The following is a 24,571-nucleotide window of genomic DNA, read 5'->3' as shown; positions in this document are numbered from 1 at the left end:
AGGGCTCATGTCCACCGAAGACTTACAAAAACTTGTACATGCCTTTATCACCAGTAAGCTTGATTACTGCAATGGTCTCCTTACAGGTCTCCCAAAACAAACTCTAAGGAAGCTTCAGCTTGTTCAGAATGCTGCTGCTAGAGTTTTAACAAAGACCAAAAAATTTGAACATATTACACCAATTCTTAAATCGTTACATTGGCTTCCTGTAGGTCAGAGAATTGATTTTAAAATCATGTTGCTAACCTATAAATCCCTACATGGTTTAGGCCCAAAATATTTAACTGATATGCTTCCACTACATAAGCCTTCTAGAACACTAAGATCTTCTGAGACCAATCTGTTAATTATCCCCAGAGTAAACACGAAACATGGGAAAGCAGGATTTAGTTACTATGCAACAAATAGCTGGAATAAACTCCCTGAGGATTTAAGACTTGCCCCAACTCTGAGCACCTTTAAAACAAGATTGAAGACTTTTATGTTTGCTTTAGCTTTCTGCTAAATCTTAAATACTTTACCTTTATTTTACTAAAATGCCTTTTTAACTTTCCCTTTATTTTCTATTTTTACCAGAAAAATACATGATCTGATACCAGAGAGAAAGGTTGTATAAGGGTTAGAGTCCTGAGTTTGTTTGTCCTTTTGGTCTGGGCTAGAGTCCTAGAAGCTGGGTTAGAGTCCTAGAATTTGTTGAATAAGGCCTTTGGTCTGGGCTAGAGTCCTAGAAGCTGGGTTAGAGTCCTATAATAAGTTGAATAAGGCCTTTGGTCTGGGCTAGAGTCCTAGAAGCTGGGTTAGAGTCCTAGAATATTGTTAAGGGTTAGAGTCCTGAGTTTGTATAAGGGTTAGAGTCCTGAGTTTGTTTGTATAAGGGTTAGAGTCCTGAGTTTGTTTGTATAAGGGTTAGAGTCCTGAGTTTGTGTCCAAGTTCTGTCTAGGTTAGAGTCCTAGAATCTGGATTGGAGTTCCAGAGAAAGGACCAAGTTCCTTTAGGTCGGGTTGTAGTCCCGACTTGGGTTCCAGAGAGACTGTTGATCTGATCTTAAATACATTGCACTTTCAATTTTACTTACTAAAAAGCCTTTTTAACTTTCAATTTAATTTTCTCTTAAATACATTGCACTTTCTATTTTACTAATTTCTTGCATATGTTTTCTTTTACTTATCTATTATTTTATTTTATTGTATGACAATGTTTATATGTGAAGCACTTTGAGTCTGCCTTGTGTATGAAAAGTGCTATATAAATAAAGTTGCCTTGCCTTGCCTTGTGGGTACTGCAGTCCACGACTCCAATGAGAAGAGAGAGGGAAGGGATTCTGTTTGGTCAAATAGCCACTGAGAGATGTACCCCCTTAATATGACCCTGGAAGAGACATAAAGACAGATACATATATAGATGGCTGTACATCAAAAATACACACCATAATAAGGTTGGCATTTATATCTATGTATGGTATATAAAATATGTTTATTATATAGATCATTTGGAGGTGGCACTGCACTTCAAAGTGGTCCAGCGTATTAATCTTTATCATCCGTCAACACACCAGGTGAACGCTGGTGGTTTCTAGTATCAAACGCGCACATTGCATTAACTATAAGCTATATAACAAAACAAAATGATTGATCACACACACACACACAGACACACACACACACAATATAGGCTACCCGAAAAATATCCGCCCCTTCTACAACTCTTATTACAACTCCAGCACACAACATACACTCAATGACCTTGTAACACAGATCTTTTTGTAATTCGAGACTGGGTCAAAGTCTTTGAAATAATGATTAACCTTTTGATGCGTCATTAAACATTGAGATAGAGTCAGATCATTAACCCATGTGTTCGGTAAGTCTCGGATTCGTCAGTTGACATCAACTCACCTACCTCATGTTAACTATTGTTTTACAGTATGTTTTCGTACTGGCAATAGAGCGTTGGGCATGGGGGTGGGTATGTCGTGGCGCCTCTAGGAGACTAGTTAGTATCACTACTAGTGTGTAGGGTGATGCGAGATGAGCTCAGAGGGGATGCCCATTCGTCCTCCGCCCCCGAACCTTCGTCTAAGTGAGGTGGGTGATGTGTAAACCATGGTTTATGTGTGAGCATGTGTGGGGGGTCCAATGTGCAAGTAGTGTTTCTGACTGATATGATCAGGGTATGATTGTAAGCCATCTCCCGTTATGAGTCTACACTTCCTACGAACTCCTCTTGGTTCCCCGCAGCCGGAGACGCTACAGGGTTTGTGATGAATAGTGACGACAACAAACGCTTTCCTGTCGAGTTGTAAGCAGAGGCTAAAATAGATAACTGAAAAAGGTCACAACCTTTCAGAAGGCGCCCCCAGTGGAAACCAGGGGGTCGGATAAGACACATCACATTTGGTACGCATTAAATATAAAAACCACCACTGCTATACACATTTTATAGTTAACTTATTGTATTTATTATTAATCCAGTTACTTGGGTGAATACACAAATAATATAAACACAAAAAGGAGCAAAGTATCCACCGTTTTTTGTACTCACACCTACATTCATCACACACACACACACACACACACACACACACACACACACACACACACACACACACACACACACACACACACACACACACACACACACACACACACACACACACACACACACACACACACACGCTGTTTTCAATTAACAAAGGCTTTTGTTTTTAAATCCATCCACATACCCAAGTGTTTGTAAGAAGGCCCGTTAAATCATAGAATAAGTGATATTTGAGAAGGAAGAGTCAGGCAGACAAGACATAAAAAAGAGACTGCTTCTCTAATCTCCATAGAAGGCTCTTATTGAGGTGATACGCTAGACTTTGTTGTTTTCTTTGCAAATCCACCAGTACAAGTGCAGGTGCAGACAATTCCAACATTGAATTATTCCTAGCACTGGAATGATCTTTCTCTTTGAAACATGTTATAACTTTTTTTTTTTTTTTTGGCCTCGAGGTTGAGCCTCACCGTGAAATGACACCTTTATGTGTATAGGAGGAGGGTGGGATTATTTATCTACAAATATTTGTATGCGTTAGGTGACCATAGTTGACATTTATTCAAGTGTTGTGTAACTTATTCTCCTTTTGTTTTCTACTTTCTTCAAACAGGCCTCCTTTGTCACAGAAACATTAAAAAACAAATTTGACCAGACAGTTAGTAGAAGTTGTTCCCGGCCGTACCTTCAATTTGGAGAAGTGCCCGTTCTCCTTACAATCCTTCCTGGTCTGATCTTGTGTCGCGGTAAACATGATGGAACACAAAAAGTTGGATGTGCATGGGGTTGCCAGGTTACCGCAACATAGCAACGTCAGCATCTCGGGCAAAACCAAGCCCAGTACCAAACCACCACCGAGGAAGAGCTTTGACATTGATTGTTGATGGTTTTGTTGGTGCCTTCATCAAGTCTTTAGGGGATGGGTGTGATAATGACGCTTTCATAAACACACTCACATTATGACGACCAACTTCACAGTCAATGAAGATGAGTGACGACCGGCAAGTAAAGTCTTATTAATCCCTTTGAGCCATCTTGGAAAAATGACAAAGAACCCGAAATTGCAGGATCCCTTTCAGTGTCTTTACTCAAAATAAAGAAATAATGCACCCCTGGAATAGAATAAAATAAAACCGGATTAAAAACAAAAAAGTAAAAATACAGGTTACAAGTTTTAAACCATCGTGCGTACAATCAAAAGGGGCCACAGGAGAAAAAATGGCCTCTGCTCTCATTTCGGTAAAAAGAAAACCGAAAACTAAGAAATCCCTTCCCCCTCCCCCCTGCCCCCCACCGCCAGGCCCCCGCCTCAGACCTTCTGCGCCGGCGGCAAGGCCGAGCGCCGGCCGGCCTTGGCGCGGCTGCGCGCGTACAGCCGCAGGAAGAGTGCCAGGAACACCACGCCGATGCCCAGCACGCCCATGGCGGTGACGGCGTGCCCGTAGAGCAGGCACGACAGCAGGATGGCGATGGCCTGCCGCAGGGTCATGATGATGGTGAACACGGCCGCGCCAAACTGGTTGATGGTGTAGAAGATGAAGAGCTGGCCGCACGCCGAGCACACCGACAGCAGCGCCGCGTGGCACGCAAAGTCCGGGTGGCGGTGCATGAAGGCCAGCGCCTCCACCAGCGCGCCCTGCTCCAGCAGCGAGCCCACGGCGAACAGGCACGAGAAGAGGTTCACGCCGAACATCATCTGCACCGACGACATCTTGTACTTGAACAGGTGGTCCTGCCAGTTGGACGTGAAGCTGTCGAACACGATGTAGCCCGCCAGGATGACGGCGCCGCTGAAGGTGGTGACCGTGGACGGCTGGTGGGCCGCCGAGCTCGACAGCAGGAACAGGCCCACGCCCACCGAGATGAGCGCCGCCGTCAGGTACTCCCAGTACTCGTAGCTCTTGTGCGACACCATCTTGCCCATGAGCATGACGGGGATGACCTTGGACGCCTTGGCCAGCACCTGCGTGGGGAAGCTGATGTACTTGAGCGCCTCGTACTGGCACCAGCTGCTCAGGATGTTGGAGAGCGAGGCGAAAGAGTACTTGTAGAGCGGCGCGCCGTGCCGCGGCTGCTTGATGGTGAGGCACCAGAGGCCCGACACCGTGAGCGCCAGGATGCGGTTCATGAACACCAGGAACTGGGAGTCGGTGAAGCGCTCGCCGCCCGCGTCCGGCTCGCCCACCGCCTGCTCCGCCGGGGCCTCGCCGTAGGAGCGGGTCATCACGCGCTCCTGCAGGACGCCCCACGTCAGGTAGGAAACCTGCGGCAGTGGTGGGGGGGGCCAACGGTGGGCTTTATTACAGCGCTGGTGACATGCTGAATCCTCCATCACTCTTTGCATGATTTTTCTTTCTAATGTTCCTTATGTTCTGTATTATTCACTAAACAAGTAATAAATTATTCTATAATCTGACCAACACAATTTTGGAAGCAGTCAATTTATATAACAGCAGCTCTTTCCTTTAGGCCATGTGTTGAGATTAATTGATATTATAAATTATTAATCTTTATTTAACTATTGAATTAAATTAACAAATCTTGCCTATCTCAAGTCAGTAACAAATCAAACAATAAAATAATAATAAATGTTTTTGTTTTTTTATCGCAGCCTTTGCGATTTCAAATCGCGTTCTATTACATCTTGATCTCAGTTTGAATTAGATCAATCATTCAGCCCTATCCTAAATGCTAAGAAACAGTTGCATTGCTACAATACCTTTGTGATAAACCACATATACAGGTAGATATTCAAATGCCACTGTCAAAGCACCAATAGGACAGGAAAGCTAGTCAGTGGAGATGTGGTCAGTCTGGATGTGATCCTGGCCCTTCATTTGTGACCACACCATGGGCCCCATAGCTGGATGTAGGCTGAGGCATGGGAGTATATGAGGGTGCGTGTGGTAAAACAAGCTGACCTGAAGGCCCACCGCACAGAAGGTCAACTTGAACATCTGTCTGACGGGCGATCCGGAGTCCACCTCTACCCTGGGCGCGCTGGACACCTCGTCCAGCAGGCCCGACTTGGTCTCGCTGCCGAACACGCAGGCCTTGATGATGGGGCTACAGATACCGTGACCTAGCGTGAAGGAAGGCAAACAGGACAGACGCCCCGTTAACGTCTGTGTTAATCCAGGAGAGATTTGACGGGGAAGTTCACAGATTTAACGCATTTAGGCTATTTAGTTGGCGTAGCGGGAAAGAGTTTTTAAAAGATGTGATGCACCAGAGAGGGGAGTTTACCAAGTCACAGCCAGGGGTCCCTGGCGCACTCGCCATGTTGTCTGGTTAAGCCCGTTTGTTAGTTTACGGTTAGTTCGCAGGCTGCACAATGCATAGGGGGGGCGGAGCCTCTGCAAACGGTGCTGGCTTTTGTGTTTTTTATTTTAATTTATTGGAAAAAAAAAAAACAGCTTGGAGCCAAATCCTTTTCCTTCAGCCAAACAAAAATGTTTCTGTGATGCAAAAGCTGTTGAACCATTTCTTTAAAAAAAAAATGGACACTGATTAAAGTGGAGAGGACCAGGGAGTGGTATGGCGCTGCTAACCCGTGTCCTGGTAGTTGGTGCGCCTGAAGTACTTGATGAGCAGGTAGCCGGGGATGATGATGGTGGAGTAGCCCAGCATGTTGAGCAGGAAGCGGAAGGGCCACACGTCGTGCCAGCCGTCCAGCAGAGACCCCTCGCCCACCGCCGCCGCCGCTGCCGCCGACCAAGAGACGAGGAGCGCCAGCGCTGGCCACAGCCTGCGGGGAACACAGACGCACAAAACACAGCAACAACAAAAAAATCACCGCTAGTTAGTCGTAGGGACGTAGCTTATGACAGCCATGGACCAACAGCTGGGCTGAGAGAAGAGAGTTTCAGCCTTGGTCCGGGGCTACCACTTGACCTTTTTTTCCATTCTCTTACCTAACTGCGCACGCCAGTTCACAGTCCCCTGGGGGAGAAGAATAGGAACACGACGAGAACAAGAACAGACGACTGGAATAAATATGGATGTTGGTGAAGAATTTGACATGTCACAACATCCGGAACATATCCCTCTATAGGAAGTCCCTCACTCGTTCTCCTCCAGTCCAGACTCATGTAACTGAAATGGATATTGCTCCGTCCAAGCTTGACACGCTACAAAAAACAAACATATGTAGCCCATTCCTTCACTTTAACTTTGAAACAGCGTGGACTTTAACCTATAGTTAAGGGTATAGTTATGCAACCTATAGTTATGCATCATTTTACTATGTGTAGATAATAAAAACTATAAATCAACAATCAGGTATGGCAGTTGGTAACCAATCTTTGTACAGGGGAGATTCAAAAATGTATTATTTTGAATGGCGTGTTCCAAGTGACAAAACTCTTGGTCTATTACAAACCCTAACAACTGTGTGATTGAAATATCAGAATTCAAAAGAAAACAAGATTTGAAAGAAAAACCAGTTGAAAAAAAGAGCTTTTACAAAAGAAGGTTATGCGGTTTGAGAATGTCAACCGACTACATTCTCAAACCGCATATCTTGCTTCACAGTTCCAGCATGTATTTAATTTCCCAGATATTTAAACTACTAAAAGATAGTCCTGTGCATATGCAGGTAGCACACCGTTAGTCCACAGACGTATGCATATAAGACCATTGAGCTGAAACCGTGGCACAGAAAAATGTGCTCCTTGCTGTCGTGGCGTATGTGTATCGCATTCACGCCGAGGGCCTCCGCCCAGGGGGGCTTGCTTGCCTGGCTGCATGACTCACACAGGTCCTCTTTGTGTGGGACTGTACTCCAGCCAGGGCAGCCACACCACAGAACCAGCAGCCCCACTGCAGCACGGCGTGTACTTGGGAGACAAGCACTCCGTCACATGGAGGTATGTAGGACAGTGCAACGGAGAGGCAACTTACCAACAGGAGCACTGCATTGACTTACTCTGGGGATGAACTGATGTCATTTTAGACTGTGCATCATGTGTCAAAAACACGCGACGATACTAAGGAAAGTTAACTTAATAAATAATCAAATCCATCTCCACATGATTCACAGATCAACGTGAAAACGAACCCCCTTCTGGGATCGGGCTCGGACACATACATAGACACATAAACCATTTACAAAAAAAACGAAAATCGGGGATGTTTGAGACATTATCATCAAATCTCAGGAAACAAACATAACACGAGTATCAGCATGTGATACTGATCGTCTGGCCACTTGTCAACAAAGGTGCACTGTCATCTAGATGAACGTAGACATGTAGGAGTGATTCCATGAAAAGTTTCGAGTGAATTAAAAATTACAAAGGCATCTTATGTTACCTGCATGAAGTAAATTTCATTTTCCCCCACTGGTTGGCCCGACACCTGGCGTGCACGCCACTCGATTTAAGCGGTTCCGCCGGGGCCGCGCATGTAGCCTCGCAGACACAGCGGGGTTATGGATTGACGTATATTCAGGTGTCGATGTGCTTTTATCTAGTCTCCAGGTCGTATCTTTCCCCTGTGTCTGCTCAACTTCTCTTCTGTGTGTTCACTTGTTCAGGAAGGGAACCTCCTCATCGCATCGAAGGGATACCGGAGTAACGAAGTAACCCTTTATCGCTGTGCTGCCCCCTAGGCGAGGAGGAACAGATGCGCATACAGCCGATGTTTGCTCCAGACCTCGCTGTTCCAGATTTAGTATTTCTAAATTGAAAAAAGTTTTTTAAACTGATATTGACATTGATGTATAAATATATAATGGCTGTATTCCATTAAAAAATTGAAGTGGCTCTCGCTAAGAAATTGTAGAGAAGATGATTTGATGAACGCGTAGCCCACGTCCATTTATCACTTTGTTTCTATAGCTCATCACAGTGACCTTCAATAGGCAATAAAGTATGATTGTAATTTTGGCATGCATTTTGGTTTATCAGTTCCCTTTTCGGTGATTGGTTAGTTTAAGTACAGGTTGATATAACTGGTTTCACAACCCCCCCCCCTAACGGTAAATAGCTTCTACGCATAACATCCAAAACGGAACAAGCAACCACAGTTTCAGAACATAATGTTCCCGTTGGCAACCACACATGCAGTTTTGCGTCTGAATATTTGTGTGTTTTGAACCCAAGATATTCATGTATTTCTTGTTCTAGGGGGGGGACACATTACTTAATTCAACAGGAAACAAGAAATTCCACTGTTGCACACTGAAAGGACTCCATTATCATCTTGGCTCCAAACTGGTGTGTGTGTGTGTGTGTGTGTGTGTGTGTGTGTGTGTGTGTGTGTGTGTGTGTGTGTGTGTGTGTGTGTGTGTGTGTGTGTGTGTGTGTGTGTGTGTGTGTGTGTGTGTGTGTGTGTGTGTGTGTGTGTGTGTGTGCTGAGTGGGCTATTCAGTCATTGTTTCAGTGAGGTGATGGGGAGGAATCCCTGAGAGGAATTCAATAGAAAACCCCTCAGCGGGGGGGAGGAAACAGTGTTGAGGCGTACAGATCACCGCGCTCACGTTTCAGAGTCATAAGTCTCCAGATGATGAACCACGCTGACGCCAATTCCATTAGCAGATTGCTCTTCCCATCCATCCTATTTAAAAGCTATTCAGATTCAGACTTACATTTATGGTAATAAAAGAGTTATTGCCCTGTGTGGGACCCATGGCAGAATACCAAGGCAAAAACTAGATACTCCTTGAAACTCCTCTGTAAACTCTTTTCTGGGTTGGTTGGAAGGCATTGAGTCAGTGTCTCAAAAAATACTTACAGATAAAGCAATTCTTCTTATGTTAATGTGGGTCCATGATAAACAACATTCTAAATAAATAAATCAAAAGCAATGTCCAAGAATAATTTAATCATTTTCATACAAAATAAAATGTCAAGTTTGCAAGCATTTCTGAATCAGCAGGCGGATCAGTTGTCATTCCCACATCCAGGCAGTTTTACTTCAAATCAGAGAGGGACTTAAGGCCCGACAGGCTCCATACATCACAACAGCTATGGGTGGCTTATGTGCCTACAACGCCACTCAGAATTGGTGAAAGGGAGATGCGTTTCATAAAACGAAAAAGCCACCCGATCCCAGACTACCACATTATATAAGGTTTCCTAATGCACTAAAAAATAAGAAGCAATACGTGTTTTACTATGTATAATTTAATGGTTTCATTTCTGCACACAATTCTTTCAAGAAATGGGACATAACAACATTTTCTTCCCCCCAACTTCTGATTATATTTCATCATAGCTCCATCGCAAAAAAAAGGCTAAATTGAGCTACAAGGGTAAAAGCCATTACAATGAATGATATGTTCACCAACACCTAACGTTTTTTATGTATCCGAGTATCAGCAAAAGTCGTTATCATTACAATTTTATTAAGAACCTTTGCATTACTATTTTAAGCTCTTGAGGAGTTGCCTTTGCTTGCCGAATATTTTCTAGAGAAATTTGCAAAATTATTTAGGATTCGAAAGAGTGTGTGGGGATGGCTGGTTGCTAATGTGTCCCTGATTACTCCACACACAGAGGTCAGAAGCCCCACTCAGCCCCCACTCAGGCTAACCAGTCCAACTCGGGCCAGGTGAGGCTGCTTCAACCAGCCATCCACCACACACACACTCCACAGGTTATTTGTAAGATAATAAGAAGAAGAAAAAGATAAATAAAACATTTAGCTTTTGTACCTTACGTAAGAATCCAGAAATGTGCCTCAAAATCTGATAAATAACAATAAAGATGGGAAATATATTACAAACAGACCAACAGTTTGACCACCCGAGTGGGAGTACTGCTCGTACTCCGGTGGGTTCCAGATACAGCGGGCTTCTAGGTACATCCAAGAGGGCTGCTCAATCGCTCCATTTTCAGCATCCCATAGGAAACTCAGAACTTCATAGCGACCACTGACCTCCCAGAGATTTGGATGTCATCGAACGGGAACAGAGCAAGGATCTACAACAGAGCAGTACAGCACAGGAAGGTTAATTTAAAACAGTCGATCAATGATACCGATATTAACGATAAAATATAACCCTGATGGACAAATATCTGTGATATTTTGCTCTTTAATGTGACGGTTCTCCACATCTCAAGGTTTCCCACCTTGTATCTTTTAAGCTTTTTCTATCCACTTACCCAAACCACTCCCAACCTACAATAGAAAAAAACAACAACAACAACAACAACAACAACAACAACCAACACACGCTTGGCCATGGCCGCACTCACGTCGTCGTTGCCGTCGGCGAGGTCGAGCGGCGTCTCGTTCTCCGTGTTGCGCACCATCTTGTCGGCGTCGGCCTGGCACAGCAGGTTGGCAACGGCGGCATCCTGCCGGCCCACCGCCAGGTGTAGCGGCGTGCAGCCGTTGAACATGGCGGCGTCCACGTCCACGTCGGCGCTCTGCTTCAGCAGCAGGGCCACCAGGAGCAGGTCGTGCTGCTCCACAGCCAGGTGGAGTGCCGTCTTACCGCTGGTACCCTCCTAGGTGCGCGCGGGGGGGGGGGGGGGGGGGGGGGGGGGGTGTTAGGGAGCGTTTTGAAGAGCCTTCAGCAATCAAAGGTGTTGTAGTTGGGTTTGACTTAGGCCGGACTTCGACTGCTTGGAGTGCCGTTGAAGGCTTCTCTGCGAGTGTGTTCTCGAAAGAGAAGAACAGCCCTGCCGTTATGCTCTGCACATCATCCCTGCCCATAGTACGGGGATGTGTTCCGGAAAAGTAAACCGGGGTTCCCCAAGGTCAAGGAAGAGTCCACCTATTTCACACATTATGGCTCCCGATGGGGTAGTAGGAATGCTTTTTTTTTTAAAATCATTTCGGGCAATTAGATGAGTCTGTCTAATTAGGTATCATTTATCATAGGTGCCACCAGTGACACGTTTTGCATGAATTTCCCAACGAACAGAAAACCAAATAAATGAGGTCATAGGGCGAGGTGTGCAGCAGAGATGAATCCCAACCCTGGATGAAGCAACGTGATGGAGAACATGTTATTGCTGGAACCTTGATTGCCCTTTACTTAAGTGTTAATGTTTAGTCTTCACGCGTTTTGTTTTGTTGAAATAGCACAGAATGCATTATCAAGCCTCAAGAATGCCATGTTGAACTGGTTTTTCCACAGCTTCAGGGAACGTGTAGGCTGGGCAAAGCTTTAGTCTACACCTCCTCTATCATCCCCTAGTTGGCCCGGGGCTTTTCCCTCGTCAGACCGGGTCCACTTGGCAAGGCGTTAACCAGATAAATACTACAGACAAAAATAAAGTTACCGCATATCTCAGAACTACTAATGAGGAAGGAAGGAACGCCAAAGGCCAGCGTGTAATGTGATTAGCGTGCTGCCCAGTAGTGGACCCCAGGCCGGTCGGGAGAAGTCCACATAGATCAAGTGAAGGCTAAGGGTGGTTATGAATACTCAAATATAATTGGTCGGGGGAGGTTACAGTGACATTATATTTGCTTGGGAGAGTAAGTAGTATGTGTTCCAATGCTTTCTAAGCATCACAAATATAAACAGATTGAAAGCCAGAGCTTTCGAGAAAGACGTTTAGAGGGAGTGAGCGTCAGCCGATCTATGTCTCCCCAGGAGAGGATAGTGATCTGTGTTTGGGTAAAACAATCACCCAAGCCTCTTTAAATAGAGAGGCTGCATAAAGCAGCTCCGGCCCAGTTGGAAGGCGGACCATTCTGCGGTCACACAGTGCTCGGTAAACAAACTACAAAACTACCTCCTAGATGCGGTCTTATGTTCACGTTCCATCCTGGTTACAATCCAACTATTTTGAGGGTCAAAGCAAAGTGTGCAGTTTAGTGTGGGGTGTATAGCTTAAAACGCTTACCTGGATATTCAGGTCCGCTCCTTTCTTCATCAACAGCTTCACTAATTGGAGGTGTCCGTTCAGGGACGCTACATGAAGACAGGTCAGACCTGTGGAAAACCCAGCATGTTTCTTTGTCACCTGAACCACTCACTGAAAGGGTGTTCGGCGAAAGGTTGAGGTGAATCAGATTAAAACAATGTTGCATTCATGTTATGAGAACTGTTGAGGTGAATCAGATTAAAACAATGGTGCATTCATGTTATGGGAACTGGTAAAAAAAAATGCAGTGGAAATGCTGCAGAAATGCCAGACATATTTTCGGCACATGCTCATCATAAGAAAGGCTTCTTAAAGTGTAGGCAACAGGTCATTTACAATGATGGAAATGCAAAAAATACGACAGAACGATGGCTCTGGTACGAACATCTGAGCGTTGTATAAAGATAGGAAATGAGTGCTGACTGCATGGCCCAGAATCAAGTGGAGAGCCACAACTCTGTGCACATGAATGTGGATAATAGAAACGACAGCAAAACAAACATCAGCAGAAAAGGACCTCAGTCATCTGATCCTGATGACGCCATGGACCAACTCCTGTCGTGCCCGCAGGCCACCACAACGACACAACTATGCATGCCTGCAGTGTGCGGTTACAGAGCCTACCTTTCCAGTTCTGCGTCTCCAGCACCGGGACCAGCTTGCTGGGGGAGATGTCCCCGGTCATGCTGGTGGCGCATTCCGCCCAGCCGTGCTGGCAGGCCACGTGCAGCGGCGTGTTGCCGTCCCGGTCCTGAAGCTCCAGGCTGGCCCCGTGCTCCACCAGGCTCTGCACCACCGAGGGCAGGCTCAGGTAGGTGGCCAGGTGCAGGGGCGTCTGGGAGGCAAGAGGGAAAGGTAAGCCGGTTGGCCCAGTTGGCCCAGTTGGCCCAATAGCACAGAGGCTTTCTATCCATTCATCTGTTCATCTTAACACATGTTAGTATCTGGTTAACCATGTGACTCTGGCCAAGTAAAACAATAACAAATGATGAAATGATAAAAAATGTGATAACAATGCAGCCGCTGTTGCAAGCGGGGCACATGGTCACGCATGCTAACACTCCTCAAGCCACGGCACGACACCATCGCCAATAGCCCTGTTCAGACAGGAGGTGTCGAGAGATCGTTGGGAGTTTCCAGTCGGTCTCTAATGAGTTCACAAGGAACCATGAGGAAAGAGGAACAGCACTTCCCTTGAATTCCACGGGCAGAAATGACATTATTGTTGCCACACTCCACCCTGTGATTTTGAGGAAGTACAAGCCCGGTTTGAAGAAGAGACTCTGCCAGATAATTAAAAAAGGGAAATCACCCACCTGGTACAGGTTGTTTTGGATGTCCAGGACGTCTTTGGGGAACCACTGTATCAACTGATGGGCGAAGTATTGGTCCTCATGGATGATGGCCAAATGCAAGATTCTTTGAAAGAAAGCAGAGTGAGAGAGTAACTAAATATGATGCATGTGTGATTGCAAAATCTTCATAGCATTTTTTGTTTCACATTGAGCAATCGACCTGACATCTAGAGTGGATTTCAACACAAACCATGTTGCATCATCGTGCCTTCCTCAGAATTCATATTTCACTGTCTTCAAATTAGGTGAGTTTCTAAAAGGATGACTGGTAACAAGGGTTTAAATATTGAGCAAACAAAGAAAGCACCTTTGTAAGCAAGTTAAGTTGGAATGTATTAGCACAGGGCATGAACAAAAAAAGGAAACCACATCAACCTCACCACGAGTGGGAAGTTGTAGCAAAAAAAAAAAAAACAGGAAATGGAAACATGCTTTATCGTGCTTATTTTAGACTATCAGCACATTTACACACACATACATACATGCAGATGTGTTGCCATTTTTTTTTAATATCAAACCTTCACTTAATTTAAGTAAGTTATGCTTATGGTGTAGACATATTTTGACAAAAAGAATATGCAAATTAATTATACTGCTCTAGTTTTTCCATTGGAAATGTGTCAACCACTGTTAAATGTCACAATATATACACACGATTTACTGTAAGCAAACAATATACATTTCCGACATTACTCCGACGTAAATTCAAGTGTCTCTGAATTTATACCATTGCAAAAGATGATTAATTGCTGGTACTACATAAAACGACCATGGCTAGTTTATGTCCGACTATATAGCATAGTGGAAGTGTGTGTTATTGCTCAAGCTGAAGTTGACGGGAATTGTAGGAACTTGTCATGGACTGCTGGGAGTCATCACTGTCCTGCCTTTCCCCCACTCGCGTCTCAACCTGACCTTCAATTAAAAGAAAAAGGTCTAAACTTTCCATAAAGAGTTAATTCTGTACATAATCTTTTTTCAAGAACAATGTATTCTTGCCAGTTATAATAGGTACCTGGGTGCATTTTTCTATTCGTATGGGTGATGATGCTGTTCAGAGAGTTAGGCCTACTCAACAAAAAACGTCGCTGTCCCAACTGGGCCTACACATTGTAAACATGGACCAAACGTTCATTTGATCATGAATCATGATATTTAGAAACTGGTGACATCATAACGGCCCCTCTAGCCATAGTTTCTGAATATCGTCTCGGAATAAATGTCTGAAGCATAAATGGCAAAAGGGACTTGTTTGCTTAAGACTAGAAAAAAGAACAAGCTCAAATTCCCTAGGGAAATTAAATATTTGCATGCTGGCCTACTCCGGTGCGACGCAATGCGGTGTATTCCTTCACAATCACACCCGTGGTTATTCTAAGCACCTCTGCCTTTTTGCCTGAGGACCTGTACAGCAAATTACTCTTTCCTCTGAGGAAATAATGCTCCATTTGTTAAAATAAATGTTTTGATTAAAGAAGTGAAGAAGGGAAAGTTAGTATTTTAAGTTCAGTGGTACAGAAATAAAAGCAGTAAAGTGTGTGTCTGTGTGTGTGTGTGTGTGTGTGTGTGTGTGTGTGTGTGTGTGTGTGTGTGTGTGTGTGTGTGTGTGTGTGTGTGTGTGTGTGTGTGTGTGTGTGTGTGTGTGTGTGTGTGTGTGTGTGTGTGTGTCTCTCTCTCTCTCTCTCTCTAGGGGAAGTCCGGGCCTATCTCTTTCACTTCTGCTCACTAGATGAGACAGCCAACACTAACCTATCCAGAAGCTCTATGTCTGTGTGTGACGGGTCTAATAAAAAGACGAGACAGCTAAAGTTGGCCTGGGCACTCAAAATGACCCTTCGTCCTGACCCTCCTCCCGACCCTCCTCCCATGCCAACCTCATTTGAACTTCACGAATGAAAACCTACAGTGAATAAGCAATGTCTATTTTACTTTACACATAACTATGTCACTAGGGCTTTTCAAAATATGCCTACTGGCTACAATGTTGAATCAATGTTGAGAAACCTGCAACCTGCTGCAGAACTTAAATATAACCTATTTGAATTTGAGCAATGCACTGCAAACGGCTAACCTTAGTTCTGTTATTCATCCTTTCCTTTGGGGAAATAAAAAAATACCCAAAACCTTAGGTGTATTAGCAAGGGGCCAAATTAATGTTGCATATTCTAAACAAGGCTACTTACAAAGAAATAAGCGAATAATTAAGTAGTAAAAACAACGTACGTGTCTCCGTCTTCAGTGATGATCGTGAGAAAGTTCTCCTCCTGTTCGCTAAGTCCCCCGGTCGGCGTGCTGGAGAGCGTCTCTTCAGCGGTAGAAAGGCTGCAGTCCTCCACGATCTCCGACAGACTGTCCACCGTCAGGGACGACGAGTCGTATGCAGAGTCCATCCGCTCGTCCGCGGTGCTGCTGATGCTGCTGCAAAACTTGTCGGCACCATCGCTGTCTTCAGCAGGATCCCCCGCGAGTTTCCCGTACGACTCTTCCGCGTCTTTCAAAATGGACCTGTATGAGTCGATGCCAGAGTCCGTGCGGTTGTCATCCATGCGATAGTCTTTCTTGCAGTCACCGCTCGCCATGGTGATGGTGGGGTTGGTGGTGCTGCTGCCGCCGGCGGTCGGTGTCAATGTCAAGGTCTACCTGTTACTGGCTGCTCCCCTCAGAACCAGAGGTGAATCGGACCCAAGGAAAGCACCCCTCTTTTGTGGAACCAGAGGTGCACAAGCTGCTCGCCGTTCATGCCCCCCCCCCCCCCCCTACATCTAATACTAACGTATTAGACAAGTACACTGCTTAATTATTAATAGGCTAAGTGTTGCACAAAAGTAGGACTAAAAAATAAGGCATGGTTAAGACGACGATAACATTACCAGGGCTCTGCGGCAGGCCAACTAGAGACGAATACATCGAGCGCCGATCTCTGCGTGCATGTGAGAAGAAAAAAAAAATTAAACTGTTGGAGGGGAATCCCCAAAGGGCGTGGCAAAGGCTGACTTTTTGCCTGGCGTAGCCTAGTGGATTAAAGTGTGATTTGCAGACTAAATAAAACTGAAGCACTCATAAATTGCTTTTTTGTTGTTGTTGCTCGCCTTGATAAAACAGCATGTGTCCAGAAAAGGAGCCTGTGATAACGCAACACATAATGGTTCATATATTTGCAACGTTTAACCTACTGTAAACCATAATGGCCTTATTCAACAAACCAAAGGTGAAGGAGCAAATTGCACTGGACGTTGATATTCTTGGGAAAACATGCATTGGTCTATTGTATGTTTCAATGGGTATTAAATCCAACATTGATGCATATCAAATTAATATTGCAAGTAGGCCTATGTTTTATTCTGCTACAATAAAAAAAAAAGTGCGAGGCTAGACCCAACAGATGGCGCACGTCGACTATCTATCCAGGTCTGTCCCTCTCTACAACCCTATTTCCCAATGAGAATCCTTCTGGTTTGTTTATTTATTTGGGTGTTTTTCCACTAGACACCAGTCAGACGCACCAGTGGGGTTTAATAAGGTTTAATAAGATTCCTTTGGGTTAGTGCAGTGTCATCATTGCCACCTCCTTGGTGTTTGTGTCGATAGGACAGTGCTTTCCAGAGCCGTCATTAATCAGGCAAGATGATGAACTAAGAGCCATGCGATTACCGTAAGCACTGTAAAGAAATGCAATGTCATATAAGGAAACAAAAAGTAATATCAGTCTAATTATTGTTTAAATCCGACCAATAGGCCATGTTACTTTCGATAGCTATGTTCTAGCCTAAGTTATAATTTATCCAAACAGCCTACTCACCGCGGAGGTGAACGTTAGGTCTGTTTTATGGGTGAAACTTTGTGTGAACATGCCAAAGGGTCAAAGGGTGACTTGAACAGCGGAGTTCCCCTCGGCTATATTTAGAACAGGACAACCGCTCGCAGTCTAGGCATACCAAAGCCGCAGTGCAGGCGTGAAATCGATGCATGTAGCCTACAGATGAACCATAGTGCATACAAACCTTAAAGAAATAACGCTGATTACAACTATTCAATTGGACTTTGGATCGTTCAGCTTTTTGTATGAAAGAGCCAGTAGAGGCAACTTTGTTGTTTAATTGTTGTCAAATGCACCCGAGATGAATGACTATTAATGTAATATGATAGGCTTTTGCTCTTCATATTTGCAATGAGATCGAAGTTAACGTAGCCCTATAACTCCAAATTGAAATGAGTGTTTATTATGTTAAATATTTAATAGGCCTAACGTATTCCTATTATTATTAATGGTATTATAGTTGTTGTTATAATAACTAATCATTATAATATTATATAATATTATAATAATAATTGTTATATCTATTTGACTTATTCACTCATATAAGATAGTGTACTGTCTAACCCAGGCTCGAGGTAGGTCTTATTTACATTTGGATTGTGAGCACGTGTGAACGCCTATAGTCTCTTTGTCCACGGCTGGTACCCCTCCGCGCGTCGCTAGTTACGACGCTCAGGCGGCTGCAGGAGCATCTCCTCTCCTCCTTGTAAAGGCGCCACTGAAAGAAGATACAAATCTGCCATATCATATTGCATCTTACACGGGGGGACGTCACAAGACGCGAGGCCAACTTCTGCCTATTCGAAATGGGCAGTGTGGTGGTGGGCACTGAAACACACACACACGCGCGCGCAAGCGAGCGTACACACGCCCTCGTAGCCGTAGACTCCCGTAGCCACGCAACCGCCGCTCACGTAAAAGAGGAGAGAATGCATCTTTCTTTTAAGGGTGTGTGTCTCAGTGTTTCCCCCTCGAGTTCCTGCCTTGGGGCGATGCCATGGTGGTTTCTTTCAGAGGAAGGCGGTTTTATAATTTCTTAGCGGTTTTTAGGGGTTGGTCAGTAGCATCGCTGGTGCTGAGGAGACCCATGCTGTGTGGTTGTTCGCTGTCAATACAAACATGTCCCCGGCATCCGAGGCATCCGCGGCCAGCGAGAGCAGCAACACCGACACAGTCCCCGAGGAAGAACCCACGGCGGAAAACCCACGAGAGGAGGTGAGAGACATTATCCACAACCTAAACAGTTTAAACCTCAACAGATTTTGGAGTGTTTTTTTTTTATTTGGTAATCCTACTGGATCCTACTACGCTTATTCTTTCAGATGAGTTCAGTTCTGTTTTCATGTTATGAGTTGAAAGACAATCTATGAAATTGATAATTGAAGACATTGTAAATGAATGAGTCATCGATGTAGTACTAGGAGTTGTAGACTTCTGTGTCAAGGATCAGGTGAAAGAGAAAGAAAAAATAATAGCGTGTCCTTTGTTTGTGTTCGATCATAGAGTGCACATCACAGTGACGTATGGCCCGCCCGTGCTGCCATAACCCATCCGAGGGGTGTGTGTGTGTGTGTGTGTGTGTGTGTGTGTGTGTGTGTGTGCGCGTGCGTGCGTGCGTGCGTGTGCCTTCTTAACAACATTAACAAGTTGTATGGAAATTGCATTCGTATATGTATATGTATTTTTTTCTCATGGAAAATGAGTTTATTTTCCATGAACTCGTGTCCCACACATCGGATGGTTGCAAGCACACGGGATTTTACATAACGGTGTTGCTCCTATTATGTCAAGAGAAAGCTAAATACAGGTGAAAGACAAATGAATGCCAGTTAAAATCCATTCTGTGGACTTTTATAATGTTTTCAGATATTTATGTATGTAAAGGTCCATATGGAAATATGACTTAGGCCTATATATTAAATTATATAATATGCTACATACCATACGTTTAAATGAGCAACCTAAGTCAGAACTCAGTATGCCCTATGCCTGGACAGTCTGGTGGCAGTGTTTTAGTTAGCCAGAAGTTTTTTGGGTTTGATTCCCGATATCCTCATTAAGCCTACAGGCATCGCTGAGAAAGATTAAATCTTAACAAGGAATACATTAAAGCTACACCCATAATTGTATCATTACTTTATCCTAAAGTTGTCATGCGTGTATGAGAAGTTGTACATTCCTTAACTACCTTCATGCCATTGTATATGGAAGACGCTTTTATCGCAAACCATGTTACAAGTCATGCCCTTTTTGTAGAAACTGCTGAATATTGTTCATTCATATTACAATCGATATATATATATATATATATATATATATATATATATATATATATATATACAGGGACAGGAATACATTAATTAAGGCAGTTTTGCTATAACGATATATGATAAAGCTATTTTCAAAGTGTAGGACGGTAATCCACAGTGATTTATTCTGCTTTGTTGAGTAGCTAATTTGACATCAGAAGAACATCGCTACAGGGTCAGTCTCATTCTGTGGGGGTTGGTCATTTTGTAAGAACGAGGTTTTGCCTAATCAAAACAGAAACCTCAGAAGAAATCACATTTTAATTGTATGAAAATAACTGGAATATATTTTGTGATATAAATCATATGTTGTTGGTCCATTGTTTTTCCCAGTAAAACCAAATTACATCACCAAAGAATAGTTTAATGCAATTATTTGCATGATTTTTAAGCTTCATAACGTTTAAAATCGTAGCTTATTCAACCGTCATTTGGGAGCTGAGGTTCAACATGAGTAAAATATTATAGATTTCCTCCCTTATTTCACGTTCTTTCCAATGTTTTATGAGAATCTTTTTCTATTTGCTATTTCTGCATTAGTGTAAGACTCCAGTGGCACCGGCCCAAGTGAATTCATAAAAGGATTCAAACCCTTCAGTGTTACTTTATGTCTGCAGTCAATCCATTATGGTTTTATATGTATTGGCCACGGCGGAGACAGGGATGAACTATGTGTACATTGTGCGCGTGCCCATGCCAACTATGCCCTGTTCTGTTAGTTGTTAGTTGATTGGTACTGCATGAAGCCAGAGGAATATTCTGTCAATGTCCCATTGGCAAAAGTGGATTAACCTGACTGACTGACACGCCAGATGTTTTTTTGCACAGATACATCTTAGAAGTCATCCTTGGAAATAGTTTTGATATTTAAAGGGGCAGGCATTTAAAAAAAAAATACTTGGCAGGGGATTGGGTGAACCATCGGGCCATAACTGTCTTATCACGTATCACCTAGATCACAGTTATTTACAGGATGCTGATTCACAAACCACAAACGCAGAACTTCGAGCCTGGCAAATCCAGCGGCCTCAGAAGGTTAACATGGAACAGAAGTCTTAAAACAACGGCCCCCCGTGGGGGTAGGGGTGGCCGTGGTGGTGATGAAGGTGATGGTCCCCCATGGCTTGGGATCATGGGGGAGGGGGAGGTGGGGGCTTGCAAAGGGAATATACATTTATTATTTAATCCCCTGCCCTGTGTGGCTGCTGTTCACTGCAGTGCATTGAGTTCAATACATCAATGCAAGCTGGTTAAAACAATGCGTCAGTGACACTTATGATCTGCCTTTACCCTGATCACACTTAACGGTGTCGCTTTGTCCCTCTCTCCACACACACACACACACACACACACACACACACACACACAAACACACACACACACACACACACACAATATTGTAATTAGTTGTATGTCACACATTAAGATTATAATAATTTATAATTTCCCTATTTCTGGTGAGTATTATGGTTATTTTTTGCATTAGTGGAGACCTATATATGAGCAATCACATTACATTATTATGCTCATGCATAAACAATGGAAAAGCACTTGTAGTTTCTCTTAATATTTCATACTTTCCATCAAGTCTCTTCCCTCTCTTTTTTCTTCATTAAGACCTATAAATACAATACACAGAGGAAAGATATCAAGTGCCTTTTTCTAATAATAACTTTGTCAGAGTGCATAATGATGTGTGTGTGTCGGTTGGGGGGTAATATGTGTTATTTCAGCAGCATCGCATCGTAGTTTCAACAGTTTCAAATTGAAATGCAAAGCCTACATCATAAAAAACACTTCATCTTCTCTCTCCCCCCCCCCTGGGTCTGTGCAGCAGTGGCCCGTGAAGCAGTCTCTCGCCAAGTCCTTCTGCCGCGAGAGCCACTGGAAGTGCCTGCTGCTGTCGGCGCTGATCTACGGCTGCGTGGGCACGGTGGCGTGGTGCAAGGGCCGCCCGCCGCTGCTCCGCGACCCCAGCCCCTGCTCCCACGGCTACCTCTCCATCCCCCTGGCCTTCCTGCTCATGCTCTACGTGGTGTACCTGGTGGAGTGCTGGCACTGCCGCGCCCGTGACCGCCTTCAGTGCCGCGCCGACGCCGACAGCGCCGGCCAGCGCGTGCTCCGCATGCAGCGGGCCACGCCCTGCGTCTGGTGGAAGGCCATCAGCTACCACTACGTCCGCCGCACGCGCCAGGTCATGCGCTACCGCAACGGCGACGCCTACACCACCACGCAGGTGTACCACGAGCGGGTCAACACGCACGTGGCCGAGGCCGAGTTCGACTACGGCGACTGCGGCGTGAGGGACGTGTCCAAGAGCCTGCTGGGGCTGCGGGGCGTGGCCGCCGCCCGGCTGCGCTTCACCAAGTGCTTCAGCTTCGCCAACGTGGCGTCGGAGAACTCGTACCTGACGCAGCGCGGCTGCTTCTTCGCCGACAACGAGGGCCTGGACGACTACATGGAGGCCCGCGAGGGCATGCACCTGAGGAACGTGGACTTCAAGGAGCACATGCTGGTGTTCTCCGACCCCGACCGGCTGCCCTGGTACGCGGCCAGCGCCACCTTCTGGGCGGCGGCCGCCTGCACCCTGTCCTGGCCGCTGCGCGTGCTGACGGAGCACCGCACCGCCAGCGTCCACTACCACGTGGAGAAGCTGTTTGGCTTGGACTCGGCCGGAGCGGGGGCGGCGACGCCCTCCGACGCCGGGGAGCGGCCGTTGGGTCGCGGCGTCCCCCGGGTCAACACGGTGGACAGCACGGAGCTGGAGTGGCACATCCGCTCCAACCAGGGCCTGGTGCCCAGCTACTCGGAGGCCGTCCTTATGGACCTGGCCCAGCTGTCGGGGAGCCGCGACAGCTACTCGGCGTGCGACGGCGGCGGCGGCGGAAACAACAGCAGAAGAGGCTCCCGGCACAACTGCGACCGCTGCCACCGCGCCGTCAGCAGCTCGTCCATCTTCTCGCGCAGCGCGCTGAGCGTGTGCACCCGGGCCAGCCCGCGCCTCCCCTGCAGCGCCAGCCGCTTCTCCCTGGGCCGCCTGTACGGCTCGCGGCCCAGCTGCCTGGGGCTGAGCAGCGGCAGCCTGGGGGAGCCGCGGCCCGGCGGAAGCCTGCGCTGTCTTTGCGACGCGCAGCGGCGGGGATGCGGCGGCGGCGTGACCGACGAGGCCGCACCACCCCCGGACTACCAGGACGCCCTGTGCTTCCCCGTGCTCATCGTGCACCGCGGGGAGGGTTGCCCGGGGCACGAGCAGCACGCCCTGAACAGGAACGGCGCCTGCGTAGAGACCTCCATTTGACCCCAATGCCCCAACCCCCTCTGCTGCTTACTGCCCCGTCCCGCTGAGCAAAGGAACAATGGGATGGCGAGCTTGCTCGTATTGTTTTTATACCTGGCTTGCCTTTCCCCTTTCAGCCAATACAGGGTGAGGAAGGCCCCACTGGACTGGGCCTGGATGGACCTGCAGATCTCCCATGTATTTGGTTTACTCCAATGTTTGTTTAATTCCAAAGCGGTTATGAAGGACATAAGGGTCGTTGCAGCAGCACAGCAGTACAGTACACGAATGAGTCAGCTTTACATTGTAGTTATGATGCTCTGAGAAGGGCTGCGATCTACTCCATACTGTAAATAGAGCACAGCTTCTCGTCCGTCTTAAGTTTGAGTAACCAAAGTGACCTGCGACCTCTGTCTAGTGATGTCAAGCATCAAATCATGAATCAATAGCTACAATGTTTAGTATTCTTTTTCATTTGAGTCATTTCAGTCACTCAAGTGTAAGTCATTATAATAATTAATTCATTATAATAAAACATTTATAGTTTCAAAGTCATTGAAAGATTGAGCTGTTTGTATACGGTGTCTTGTTCCGCAAAAAGGATTAAAAAAGGAACTTAACAATAGCACCCGATACTGTATTCAGACATTAATTCAATATCAATTAGACGACAGTGACACGATACTTCCTGAATTCTAAATATAGCAACCTAATCAATTACCAATTGAGTAGAAGGGAGTGGAGATAAACGAAAAGGCGACACACCAAAAATCGTATCAACACAAAAAAATGTAGACAAATACCCTTTATCCAACAGTGATTCATCAACCCAAGGCCTCATCACAAACGACTAAATGTATTGTTTTGACAGGCGCCATTGAACTTCATATTTGGAAATATTTATAATATTGCAGTTTACCTCTTTGTTTAAGTATCTAACAGCCATCCCTAAAAGATTCTTGTTGATTAATTTCTAATAATAATCCATTATCAATTTATTAATATTAAGAGCTAGAACAACTTCCAACGTATACAGACACTGGGCAACAAGAACCAGATTCTTGAAAAATAACCAAATAAACTCAGTGTCTGCTGATGTATATCAGAGAGATGGAGAGAGAGAGAGATAGAGAGAGATAGAGCGAGAGAGAGAGAGAGAGAGAGAGAGAGAGAGAGAGAGAGAGAGAGAGAGAGAGAGAGAGAGAGAGAGAGAGAGAGAGCCTGACAAAGAGAGTCATCCATCAAAGAACCTGGGATTGACACTCCAGCATTACCCAAATAAAATAAAACCAGACCAGACATCCTTATCTGTAACAAACAAGAAACAAACTAAATATGCATGCCTTGGGTGTATTATACAGTTCATTTAATTCTCCTCCTACTTATTTTAAATCAGTGACCTGTATAACATTGTATGTATAAAAAAAGGAGCCTGGATAAGCTGTGCACT

At 45.2% G+C, this 24,571-nt stretch overlaps 3 protein-coding genes and 1 long non-coding RNA gene across 5 annotated transcripts; 2 read left to right on the top strand and 2 right to left on the bottom strand.

Annotated features, from left to right (window-relative positions):
- Positions 1 to 733: 733 nt before the first annotated feature.
- LOC132450003 (uncharacterized) lies at positions 734 to 1,269 on the top strand. Its single transcript, XR_009523726.1, has 2 exons — positions 734 to 815; positions 988 to 1,269. It is a non-coding gene; the product is annotated as an uncharacterized LOC132450003 (long non-coding RNA).
- Positions 1,270 to 2,435: 1,166 nt separating this feature from the next.
- On the bottom strand, positions 2,436 to 8,136 carry slc35b2 (solute carrier family 35 member B2). The gene is made up of 4 exons (XM_060041953.1): positions 7,850 to 8,136; positions 6,088 to 6,284; positions 5,458 to 5,618; positions 2,436 to 4,799 (listed from the first exon to the last, which is right to left on the bottom strand). The coding sequence occupies exons 1-4, from the start codon at positions 7,867 to 7,869 to the stop codon at positions 3,846 to 3,848; spliced, it is 1,332 nt and encodes a 443-aa protein (XP_059897936.1). The 5' UTR covers positions 7,870 to 8,136; the 3' UTR covers positions 2,436 to 3,845.
- A 1,205-nt stretch (positions 8,137 to 9,341) lies between these two features.
- Positions 9,342 to 16,684, bottom strand: nfkbie (nuclear factor of kappa light polypeptide gene enhancer in B-cells inhibitor, epsilon). Its single transcript, XM_060041954.1, has 6 exons — positions 15,942 to 16,684; positions 13,680 to 13,782; positions 12,988 to 13,198; positions 12,343 to 12,431; positions 10,738 to 10,992; positions 9,342 to 10,461 (listed from the first exon to the last, which is right to left on the bottom strand). The coding sequence occupies exons 1-6, from the start codon at positions 16,295 to 16,297 to the stop codon at positions 10,393 to 10,395; spliced, it is 1,083 nt and encodes a 360-aa protein (XP_059897937.1). The 5' UTR covers positions 16,298 to 16,684; the 3' UTR covers positions 9,342 to 10,392.
- A 504-nt stretch (positions 16,685 to 17,188) lies between these two features.
- tmem151ba (transmembrane protein 151Ba) lies at positions 17,189 to 23,676 on the top strand. Of its 2 annotated transcripts, XM_060041951.1 has the most exons (3): positions 17,189 to 17,370; positions 18,586 to 18,750; positions 21,679 to 23,676. In XM_060041951.1, exons 2-3 carry the CDS (start codon positions 18,655 to 18,657, stop codon positions 23,140 to 23,142), a joined length of 1,560 nt encoding a protein of 519 aa, XP_059897934.1. In that variant the 5' UTR covers positions 17,189 to 17,370; positions 18,586 to 18,654; the 3' UTR covers positions 23,143 to 23,676. The 2 variants fall into 2 exon arrangements, with proteins under 2 accessions (XP_059897934.1, XP_059897933.1); XM_060041950.1 differs by having other exon boundaries at positions 17,189 to 18,750.
- Positions 23,677 to 24,571: the final 895 nt, after the last annotated feature.

Source organism: Gadus macrocephalus, chromosome 21 (genome assembly GCF_031168955.1).
Source record: "Gadus macrocephalus chromosome 21, ASM3116895v1".
Taxonomy (NCBI): domain Eukaryota; kingdom Metazoa; phylum Chordata; class Actinopteri; order Gadiformes; family Gadidae; genus Gadus; species Gadus macrocephalus.
This window is presented reverse-complemented; position numbering and strand designations above follow the sequence as displayed.

What these genes read in the sequence shown, in the direction of transcription:
- slc35b2 (XM_060041953.1), bottom strand. Translation starts at nt 7,869, where the DNA reads ATGAAATTTACTTCATGCAG. An exon ending in ATGAAATTTACTTCATGCAG is followed by an intron (nt 6,285 to 7,849) that starts GTAACATAAGAT and finishes TGTTCCCCGCAG; the next exon opens with GCTGTGGCCAGCGCTGGCGC. An exon ending in CACCAACTACCAGGACACGG is followed by an intron (nt 5,619 to 6,087) that starts GTTAGCAGCGCC and finishes CCTTCACGCTAG; the next exon opens with GTCACGGTATCTGTAGCCCC.
- nfkbie (XM_060041954.1), bottom strand. Translation starts at nt 16,297, where the DNA reads ATGGCGAGCGGTGACTGCAAGAAAGACTATCGCATGGATGACAACCGC. An exon ending in TCCAAAACAACCTGTACCAG is followed by an intron (nt 13,199 to 13,679) that starts GTGGGTGATTTC and finishes CTTGCCTCCCAG; the next exon opens with ACGCCCCTGCACCTGGCCAC. An exon ending in GGAGACGCAGAACTGGAAAG is followed by an intron (nt 12,432 to 12,987) that starts GTAGGCTCTGTA and finishes GGTTTTCCACAG; the next exon opens with GTCTGACCTGTCTTCATGTA.
- tmem151ba (XM_060041951.1), top strand. Translation starts at nt 18,655, where the DNA reads ATGTCCCCGGCATCCGAGGCATCCGCGGCCAGCGAGAGCAGCAACACC. An exon ending in CGGAAAACCCACGAGAGGAG is followed by an intron (nt 18,751 to 21,678) that starts GTGAGAGACATT and finishes GGGTCTGTGCAG; the next exon opens with CAGTGGCCCGTGAAGCAGTC.